Source organism: Phoca vitulina, unplaced genomic scaffold, assembly GCF_004348235.1.
Source record: "Phoca vitulina isolate PV1807 unplaced genomic scaffold, GSC_HSeal_1.0 scaffold81, whole genome shotgun sequence".
Taxonomy (NCBI): Eukaryota; Metazoa; Chordata; class Mammalia; order Carnivora; family Phocidae; genus Phoca; species Phoca vitulina.
This window is the reverse complement of record NW_022589784.1, coordinates 4,717,859-4,728,593: the sequence shown is the minus strand read 5'-3', so window position 1 is coordinate 4,728,593 and position 10,735 is coordinate 4,717,859. Positions and strand designations below refer to the sequence as shown.

Below are 10,735 nucleotides of genomic sequence, written 5' to 3'. Positions count from 1 at the left end.
CTGGGAGCTGAGGATGGGCAGAAGCTGGAGGGGATTTCCCTGCTCGGTGAACAGCTCAAATCCCTCCCCTTTGCCGGACATCCCCAGAGTGGGGTGGGGCGGGTCCCAGGCAGGTTTGGGCAGGCCGAGGCCTCCGAGCTGAGTGGCGGAGGACGTTTCCTGTTCTCCTGGCTCCGGGGCTCGCCCCGAGCCTGCCAGCAGAGGCAGGGCCGATGCAGCGCCGGCTGAGGGCCATGATGGCAGAGGAGGGTTCTGGCTGCCCGGTGCCCCGCCTGCCCTGGGCGTCCATCCAGAGGGTCGCTCTGGTGGGCGTTGTGGTAGTTGCGATCTACTGTTTCCTGTGCACCCAGCGCCTCGCGCAGCAGCCGCAGCTCGAGTCACCTGGGGTAAGTTGAAAAGGAAGGAGGAGAGAGATGCAAACCTGCCACCTGCTCCGGGAGCCTGGGGACCTCCGGGTGGGGCCTTGTGGGAGCGCGGAGGGGAGGTGAACTGCCGGGAAGAGAACGGGGTCGAGGCAGAGCCGGGCGCAGACTGACAGACAGAAGACCACAAAAAAAAAAAAAAAAAAAAAATCAGAATGAGATGGAGAAAAATCATCCAAGAAGATCTGGTTGGGGGAGAATAGGGCCAGAGACAGAGACCGAGCAGGCAGATAGGGCATGGCTGCCCTGGATGTCTGGGCTGGGGCGTAGGGAATGTCGCTTGAACCCAGGAGGTAAATCCCGGGTGGGGATCCCGGGTGGGGAGGTTGCAGCTGAGAAAGGGGCTTCCGATGTGGGCATGGAAAATGACTCGTCTTTGGTGTTCCCCCAGCAGGCTGACTCAGAGGCTGCTGGGGGCTTCACAAAGCCGGGAGAGGGTGGGTTCGGAGCCTCCGAGGGCAGGATGACCCGTACCGCTCTTCTGGAAACCCTGTAAACCCATCACAGGGATCCCCTTTGGGGGCTGCGCAGGCGGGGGGGCTTTGCAGCGGAGAGAGCAGGTGTGGGTATTTAGTCTAAACCTACTTCCTCTTTAAAAGATCTTTTTTAAAAAGTCACAATTCAGTCCAAGGGGTTGAGAAGTGGGTAGGAGGACGAGCAGAGAAAAGAGAGGTCTTCATTTAGGGGGAACTTAAAACCTTCATGCTTATGTGCCCACCGGTTTTCTCTTCTTTTCTTCCAGCGGGACATGGCTGAGCTCCAGCTGAACCACACAGGTAACCCCTCGTGCTTGTGTGGGAGGCAGAAAGAGAGAGGGAGAGAGAAAGAGAAATCGAGATAGACGGAAAGAGAAAGAACAAGGGAAAGGGAGAGAGAGAAAGAGAGAGGGAGAGAGAGAGAGAGGGAGAGAGAGAGGAGAGAGAGAGGCGAGGTGGGGCAGTGTGTTTCTGGCTCTCTACTACCTTACGCTTTCTCAGTCCCTCACACTTTATCTTCTGCCTCGGGAGAACTAAAACACCGCCCATCCTGGTCGTCGGTTGCCAGATTCCTTCATTCACCCCTCAGACCTTAACCGAGCAGCTACTGTGAGCCCGGCACTGTTCTAAGTGCCCCAACAGAGAAGAGAACTCTGCTTCCCTCGTACCCATAGGCTCAGACAGTAAATAAATGAACCCACTAAATACACAGCATTCCACAGAGGGTACAACCCGCCTCTGATAGGTTTTACAGAAAAATTAAGCAGGGGAGGGGATTGGGGCATGCTGGGGTTCGTTTTGCCACAGACAGTGGGGTCCTCAGGAACGGGTGTCCCTGAGAAGGTGGCCTTAGAACAAAGAGGTGGAGGTGGTGACAGAGCCAGCTGTTTGGTGGCCTGTGGGGAGGCCGTTCCCCTCCCAGCCGCCCTCTAACCCTCCCCACCATGAGGCCTTTCCAGCTCCTCCCCAGAGGTTCACATGCTGTGTTCATGCCATTTTGTAATGGAGGGAAACCCTGTTGTTCTTTTTCTTCTCTGGCACTTCTCTGGCTGCTGGGACAGAATACGGTAGTTGGGGTAGCTTGTAACAGCACGTTTCTTTCTCACGTTTCTGGAAGCTGGAAGCCCAGTATCAAGGCTCAGCAGACTCGGTGTCTAGTGAGAACCTGCTTCCTGGCCTCTAGATGGCCGTCTCTTCTCTGTGTCCCCACGTGGCCGACCAGGGGGAGAGAGGGCTCCACCCTCATGATCTCATCCCCTCCCGAAGGTCCCACCCAATACCGTGACCTTGGGGGTTAGGTTTCAACCGAGGAATTTTGGACATCTGGGCTATAGCACGGTTTCCCTAAACCTCCGTCCTCCCACCTCCCTGACACTCTGCCTCCAGGACGGCGGCAGGACTGCAGGCTGCACTGGCTGGGAGGCCCAGCCCTGGGCCGCTCCTTCGTGCACGGACCGGAGCTGGACAACGGGCAGCTGCGTGTGCAGCGCAGCGGCATCTATAGGCTGCACATCCAAGTGACACTGGCCAACTGCTCGTCCTCCCTGGGGGCCACCGCGCCCCCCAGGGCCACCTTGACAGTGGGCATCTGTTCCCCAGCAGCCCACAGCATCAGCCTGCTGCGCCTCAACTTCCATGAAGGCTGTGTGGTCACCTCCCAGCGCCTGACACCGTTGGCCCAAGGGGACACGCTCTGCACCAACCTCACCCTACCTCTGCTGCCATCCCCAAACACTGATGAGACCTTTTTTGGGGTTCAGTGGGTACACCCCTAACTATTGCACCTCTTGGCCCAGATCCGTCGGGAGGGTGTGTTTTGTCTTTTTCTTTTTTTCTTTCTCTAATAAAAATGTTTTTTTCTTTGTGTATCTCTGTAATATAGTGCTTTGTAATAAATATCTATTTGGTCTTTGCCCTCATTTCTGGCACGGGGTTCCAGTGCCAGAAAACCCTTGGAATTCCCTAAGTGATGAGAGCGATCAAGGTGTCTTTTGTTACGTTAATGAGTGACTTTTGGAAAGCCCTCCTGGTGACCTGAGATTTGGGGCCAGGTTGCCAGGGGAAACAACGAAGGAGTAGGGGGTTGGAACTTTCGGTTTCCATCACCTGACGCCTGTGTAAAGAAGCGTCCTTAAAAACGCAGGAGGATGGGGTTAGGAGAACTTCGGGATTGGTGAAGGCATGGAGGAGCTGGGAGGGTGGTGCACATGGAGGGGGCTGGGTGGCTCGGAGCTGCCTGATTCAAATTTATTTTTTTTACCTTTTTTTTTTTAAAGATTTTATTAATTTATTTGACAGAGAGAGAGAGAGCGTGAGCACAAGCAGGGGGAGCAGCAGGCAGAGGGAGAAGCAGGCTCCCCTCTGAGCAGGGAGCCCGATGTGGGACTCCATCCCAGGACACTGGGATCATGATCTGAGCCGAAGGCAGACGCTTAACTGACTGAGCCACCCAGGCGCCCTGTCCTTCTGCTCTCTTACTCTCTCTTTCTCTAAATAAATAAATAAATAAAATCTTTTTAAAAAAAAATCTGCCAGTTATTTTACCAGCAAAAATGGGTTTATTCAGGAATAGCAGAAAACTGCAAATCCACAGCAAGCAAGCTATGGCAAAACCATAGGCAAGTCCGCCAAACAAAGGAAAGGACTGCTCTTTTATAGAGGAAAGCAGGAAATCGGGAAGGCTGTCAAAAACGAAGAGTCCATTGGAGTTACTGGTAGTTTGAAGTATAGTGGCTTCTCATTAGGTGAGTTGTGACTATCAGCTACACCGCTACCAGGGGAGGAGAACTTTCTTCCTCCTGCTGGTGTAGTAAAATAGTATCCGTGCGCAAGTGTGGCTCTTCCTGTTGGATTTGCAATTAATGATGAGTGGTAGGGCATGAGAGCTCCCCCAGCCACACCTCCCAACTCCATTCTAATGAGGTTTCCCTTTATAATTTTCACAACGTAGCTACTCCATCCTAAAGGAGCAGATGACAACTCCCCACTCCTTAGGTGTGGGCTGGTCATAGTGACTTCCTTAGAAAGTATGGGGATGAGGAGTAATTTTACAGTGGAAAAACCTGATCAACACACCTCAGCCAAGTGACCAAGACCAACATCAGTAGTGATAAGCCATTGCAACAGCACACACACCCAGTATGAGAGGATGAGAATGACAATTCACCTCTGTGGTTTTCCTCCCAAAATCCATCACCCCAGTCAAACTAAGAGAAAAAAAAAAAAATCAGACAAATTCCAAGAAGGAGGCATCCTACAAAATACCTGACCAGTCCTCTTCAGAATGCTCCAAGTCATCAAAAACAAAGTCTGAGAAACTGTCACAGCCAAGAGGAACCTAAGGAGATGCGATAACCAAATGTACTTGGGAATCATGGATGGGATCCTGGGCAGAAAAAGATATTAGAGGAAAAGCGAAGGAAATCTGAATCAACTATAGGATTTAGTTAATAATGATGTATCAGGATTGGTTCATGAGCTGTAGCAAAGGTTCTATACTAATGTAAGATATTAAAAATAGAGAAACTGTGTGCATGGAAATATATGAGAAGTTTATACTCTCTGCTCAAATTTCCTATAAATGTAAAACTGTTCTTTAAAAAAGTTTATTAGTAAAACATCAAGTAATGAAAATTGCTTCAGTGGAAGGATGGTGTCATCAAGAAAGAAATTCTGAGTTTCAAAAGAAGTTTCAAAAGTTTAAGCAGTGGAGTTGTGAAATCCTAGCTTCCAAAGTAATCTCCACAGGGCATACAAGATGATGTCAATTAGATATAAATTTCTAAATTTAGTACACCCATGCTCATAGCAGCACTATTAAATGTAGCCACAGGTGGAAGAGTTAACAATGACTCATAAAACAATAGAAAAGATCAATGAAATTAAGAGCTAGCTCTTTGAAAAGTAAACAAAGTACACAAACCTTTGGCTAGACTCACCAGGAAAAAAAGAGAGAAGTCTAAAATAAATAAAATCAGAAATGTGAGAGGAGATATTACAACCAGTTCCACAGAAATACAAAGGATCATGAGAGGACTCAAATAATTGGAAAGTTATCCCATGCTCATGGATTGGAAGAATTAATATTGTTAAAATGTCCATATTACCCAAAGCCAGCTACAGATTCAATGTAATCCCAATCAAAATTCCAATGGCATTTTTCACAGAAATAGAAAAAAAAAATTCTAAGATTTATATGGAACCATAAAAGACCCCAATATAGCCAAAGCGATCTTTATTTTTTTTTATTTTTTTATTATTATGTTATGTTAATCACCATACATCATTAGTTTTTAATGTAGTGTTCCATGATTCATTATATGCGTATAACACCCAGTGCTCCATGCAGAATGTGCAGAGCAATCTTTTAAAAAAACCTGGATAGCCACATGCAAAAGAATGAAACCAGACCCCTATCTCACACCATACACAAAAAATCAACTCCAAATGGATTAAAGACTTGAACATAAGACCTGAAATCATAAAGCTCCTAGAAGAAAACGTAGGGGATAAATTCCTTGACACTGGTCTTGGCAATGATTTTTGGATTTGCAGCTTTTAAACATTTTCCAAAAGTAAAATATGCCCAGTGAAAAAGAATATAGAGAATATATATTCTATTGTTTTCTCAGAACCAACCATCCTTTCTCCATTGCATATTCTTGGCTCCTTTCTCATAGATTTATTGACCATATATGCATGGGTTTATTTCTGGACTCTATTCTGTCCCATTGGTTGATGTGTTTGTTTTTATGCCAATACCATATTGTTTTGATTACTATAGTTTTGTAATATAATTTGAAATCAGGAGTATGATGCCTGTAACATATTTCTTTTGGGGTTCCATTTTCTCGCTAGCTCCTGCTCTCCTCCTCCCCCCACCCCTTGTCTCTCTCTTCATAGATCTCAATCCCTTGTCTCAAAATTCTGCTGACTCTACCATGCAGAGTACCTGAGTTCTGCCCTTATTGGCATCCAGGGTTATATTGCTCAACAATCACCAAAGATTATATATCAGGACCCATCAAGAGGTTTTCATGAACAAAAGGATTGTCATCCACATTCAGAAATGGATTGTATCACTCCATTTGAAAGCAAGGGGCCATTGTCAGGATCATGACCCTCATGGTGGCAGAAATGGAGGGGACTCTTGGGTGTATTGTGAAGTAGAAAATGAGTCTAGAACCAGCTTAGGCAGACCTTTGAATGCCAGACTAGGGACTAAGGATTTATTGCCCAGGGAAGAGGGAGCCATTGAAGGTGTCAGAGTGAGGAGGAACCTGATTGAATTTGTAGCTTTAAAAGGTCATTCCAGGAGCCTTCTACACAATCCTCCCCACCCCAGGACTAGATCACATTCTCTCTTTTTTTTTTTTTAAGTCTTTTTTTATTTATTTGACAGAGAGAAAGATAGCCAGAGAGGGAACACAAGCAGGGGGAGTGGGAGAGGGAGAAGCAGGCTTCCCACGGAGCAGGGAGCCTGATGTGGGGCTCAATCCCAGGACCCTGGGATCGTGACCTGAGCGGAAGGCAGACGCTTAACGACTGAGCCACCCAGGCGCCCCGATCACATGCTCTCTTTCTGCACCCCTGATACTTTCCTTCACCATACTGTCTACAAATAACAACTATACATGGGGTTATTTTGCTGACTCTCCATTAGGACCAGGGTAGCCTTGTTTACTTTAGACATTAGAGTATCTGTGGTTTGGCAAGGGAATGAGTATAATGATGATAGTGGAGAAAGGATAAATATTTGTGAAATAAAAGAAAAAAGAAAGACTCAACATCATTACTTGTGAGAGAAATGTCAATCAAGACCACATTGAGATACCACTGCACACCCCCTAGGATTGCTATAATCAGAAAGACAGACAATAAAAAATGCTGGCAAGGATGGATAGAAATTAGAACTGGGATGGTTAACTTTAGGTGTCCACTTGACCAGATCATGGGATGCCCAGAAGCCTGGCTAGGCATAAGGTTTGGATGTGTCTGTGAGGGTGTTTCTGGAACAGCTTAGTATCTGAATCTATAGACTGAAAAGAGAGCACTGCCCTCCCTGATGAGGCTGGGCCTCATCCAACCTGTGGAGGGCCTGAATAGAACAGAAGCAGAGGAAGGGAGGATCCATGTCCTTCCTGACTGCCTCGTTGAGCTGGGACACTGGTCTCCTCCTGCCCTTGGACTGTGATGTCCATCAAGCTCTTCTAGTTCTCAGGCCTTCGACTTGGACTCAAATTACACCAACAGCTCTCTTCAGTCTCAGGCGTGCACATGGCAGGTCGTGGGGCATACTCTCGTGGGCCAGTTCCTCATACTAAACCTCTTTACAGATACGTATCTCCTGTTGGCTCTGTTTCTCCAGAGAACCCTGGACTAATGCAGGAACTATCAAACTGTTGGGATTCTGGTGGGATTCTAAAACGGTTCAGCCTCTGTGGAAAACAGCCCAGCCATTCCTCAAAAATTAAACACAGAACTACCACATGACGAAGCAATTTCACTCCTGGGTATGTACCCAAGAGAAATAAAAACATACGGTCCACACAAAAGCTTATACACAAATGTTCACTACACCGTTATTCATAATAGCCCCCAAATTGAAAGAACCCAAATGTCCATCAACAAATGAATGGATACACAAAATGTGGTACTGATATGATGGAATATTGTTCGGCAGCTGAAGAAGGAAGCATGGACACATATTACAATACGAATGAACCTTGGAAAGAGGATGCAAAGCGAGAGGTCAGACACAAAAAGCTACATATTATGATTCCATTTATATGAAATGTCCATAACTGAAAAACCTATAGAGACAGAAAGTAGATGAGTGGTTTTATTAGTAAGGATTCTTCAGAGAAACAGAATCAATAGGATGCACAAAAATATAGAAGGAGATTTACTATAAGGAATTAGCTTACGCAATCGTGGAACTAAGACCAGTCTCAAGAGGTGCAGCTGGCAAGCTGGAGACCGCGGATAAGCAATGGTATAGTGCAGTCCGGGGGCCCACAGGCTCAAGACCGTCTGAAAGAGCCAGTGTTTCAGTTTGAGGATGAAGGCATAAAAAAAAAAAAAAATCCCAGTTCAAAGGCAGGCAAGAGTCACACGTCCCACCAACCAACCAAGCCAGCCAGGAGACCCCGATTTTAACATTCTCAGCATGCCTCTTTTGTGGATAATGATAAAAATCAGAAAGAAAGTCCAGAAAGAAAAAATGTGTCTTTTTCAAATTCGCCAGATACTGACTCAAAGACCGTACCCGGATGTGTATTTCCCCCCTGACCTCACCACCTCTAGGACCTAAATGAAACTATTTGAGCAAAGATAGCTCAGATTTCCCCAGCTGGGGCAACCACACCCCTCAGTATGATGCAAGACGCCAGGGTCCCCACATTCTGTATTTCTTTACCCCTCGGGGGTTGGCGTAAGTATGCGGGTCGAGATGCACCTGTGACACTGTTAGTTCCTTGGTGAGGGCATCGATGTCCAGAGGCACAGCCCTTGAGGATTTAAAACGTGTATGGCTTAAAGCCATCAGACAGTGAGACCTCCCCTAACACTGGGTTCTAAGAGAAGGTGGCAAAATCGTTCAGCCTTAGTGAAAACTGATCCATTAATTTTTCCTCACATTCCATCTGTTCCCCATTGGGATCACCCAAGACCCAGAGAACGTAAAACATCCATGCTGGCGGATCTGGGGCAGACTCTTCTCTTCTTTCCCCTCCCGCAAGATCATATTACAGTTGTGTGGTTCTTTCCTCCCTTAGAATTAGCTCTATACTGTAGGGACTCTTCATTATCATTATGCAAATAGCCCCAGATAGATTGGTGCCCCAACACTCAGGAGACAAGCCCAGACATGCCTGGACTTCCTTTAGCTTGAGGTGCATCTGAACTCCCAGGCTTAAATACAAACCGAAAACACTCACACACAACGTGCATAACCCCCTCCTTACATGCACATAGCCTTTTATAAGGGCCTCCAGCCCTAGAATGTTGGGTACTTGCCTAATAAATATATATAATGAAATTTGTCACCAAGAAAAATGACTGAAGATGATGGTTAACTTTGCTTAATGTTTTTTTTTTTAAGTTTTTATTTATTTAAGTAATCTCTACACCCAGCATGGGGTTCTAACTCACAACCCTGAGATCAAGAGTCATAGGCTCTACCACTCCAGTAAGTAATCTAAACATAATTGTTTTTTGGGTTTTTTAAAAAAGATTTTATTTATTTATTTATTTATTTGAGAGAGAGAGAGAGCACATGAGGGGGGGGAGGGTCAGAGGGAGAAACAGACTCCCTGCTGAGCAGGGAGCCCGATGCAGGACTCGATCCTGGGACTTCAGGATCATGACCTGAGCAGAAGGCAGTCACTTAACCAACTGAGCCACCCAGCTGCCCTAAACATAATTGTTAAGAACAAGTGAATTAAATAAATGTAAGCTAAAAGTTTATAAATGAACTTTTCAACAATGATTATACTTTATAAAGTATCTCTACTTTAAAATAGTTTCCAGGGCGCCTGGGTGGCTCAGTCGGTTAAGCGACTGCCTTCGGCTCAGGTCATGATCCCAGGGTCCTGGGATCGAGTCCCACATCGGGCTCCCCGCTCTGCGGGGAGCCTGCTTCTCCCTCTCCCACTCCCCTGCTTGTGTTCCCTCTCTCGCTGTGTCTCTCTCTGTCAAATAAATAAAATAAAAAATCTTAAAAAAAAAAAAAAGTTTCCAAAATATTTTGGTACCTTGAAATCTTAAAGTTCTACTAAGTTAAAAGTTAAATGATGGATATTCATTGAATATCTAAATTATTTCCAAGAAAGATAATATAATGAAACATTAATTGTCAAACATAACTCTGAGTTTACCTGCTTTTGGCTCCCTATTCGAATGAAAGAATTTTGGAGTCTGTTAGTAAAAAAATGTACCACATTGAAAATTGTGGAAAATATATGCTTCTAGAAATAATGAGGTAGTATATTGATAATTTGCCAATCTACAGGATGTTGGTATGTAACAGTTCATGATCACTTGCTTTTTAGTTTTCACTAGAAATTAAGATTTCTAAGAGATGAGAATTCCTACTAATGTATATAATTAAAACTACTAGAAATAATTCCCCAAACAGGGCAGGGAAGTTTTCCTCTCCTGCACCATTATGTCTGGCTGGGCACATAGACCATCACTCTGTCCAATAAAAAAACAAACCCGGACGTAGTAAGGAGAGACTTTATTCAAAGGGATTCTTACAAGGGAGCAGGGGAAGATATTGAAATGGGTCAGGGAGAGTATTGTGATAGAACTCTGAGCATAAAGTCTTCAAGCATCTCAAGAGTTAGGCCAAATTTTTCTTTTATAGAAAGGAATAAACAATGCTAGAAAGAATTGAGCTTTCTGGCACTGGCGAAGTGGGATGAAGGACCGTGAGATTGGATGTTGGGTCAGAGAAAGTTTTATTCTGAGGCTAGCCTGTTCTCAGAGAGGGGCTGTCTGCTGCCTCTGGTGAGGAAGAGCCAAAGTCCAGGGTTTGTGGGAAGGAGAGGAGCTTAACCAAAGTTTGCTGAGCAAGCACTGTGTTCTGATGGATCAGTGGGGACAAGCAGTTTAGCTGACTACTTCTGAGGCTAAGGACGAGGGTTTGGAGGGTGTGTCTGGCCTTACTACAGTAAAACAAGTGGGACATCTGTGGGTCTTATCTACGCCATATGGTGAAGGGTGGTTCCTTGCAGTAAGCAATTTTCGGAAACACCAACCACAAAGGGATTTCTTAACCTTCAGTCAATCAACATTGCCAGTTCATAGCAGCAGATACATAAGAAGCCTTTAAGA

At 45.7% G+C, this 10,735-nt stretch overlaps 1 protein-coding gene across 1 annotated transcript; it reads left to right on the top strand.

The window, feature by feature from the left end:
• The first annotated feature begins 236 nt into the window (after positions 1-236).
• On the top strand, positions 237-2,673 carry CD70 (CD70 molecule). Its single transcript, XM_032394622.1, has 3 exons — positions 237-386; positions 1,165-1,198; positions 2,285-2,673. Exons 1-3 carry the CDS (start codon positions 237-239, stop codon positions 2,671-2,673), a joined length of 573 nt encoding a protein of 190 aa, XP_032250513.1.
• Positions 2,674-10,735: the final 8,062 nt, after the last annotated feature.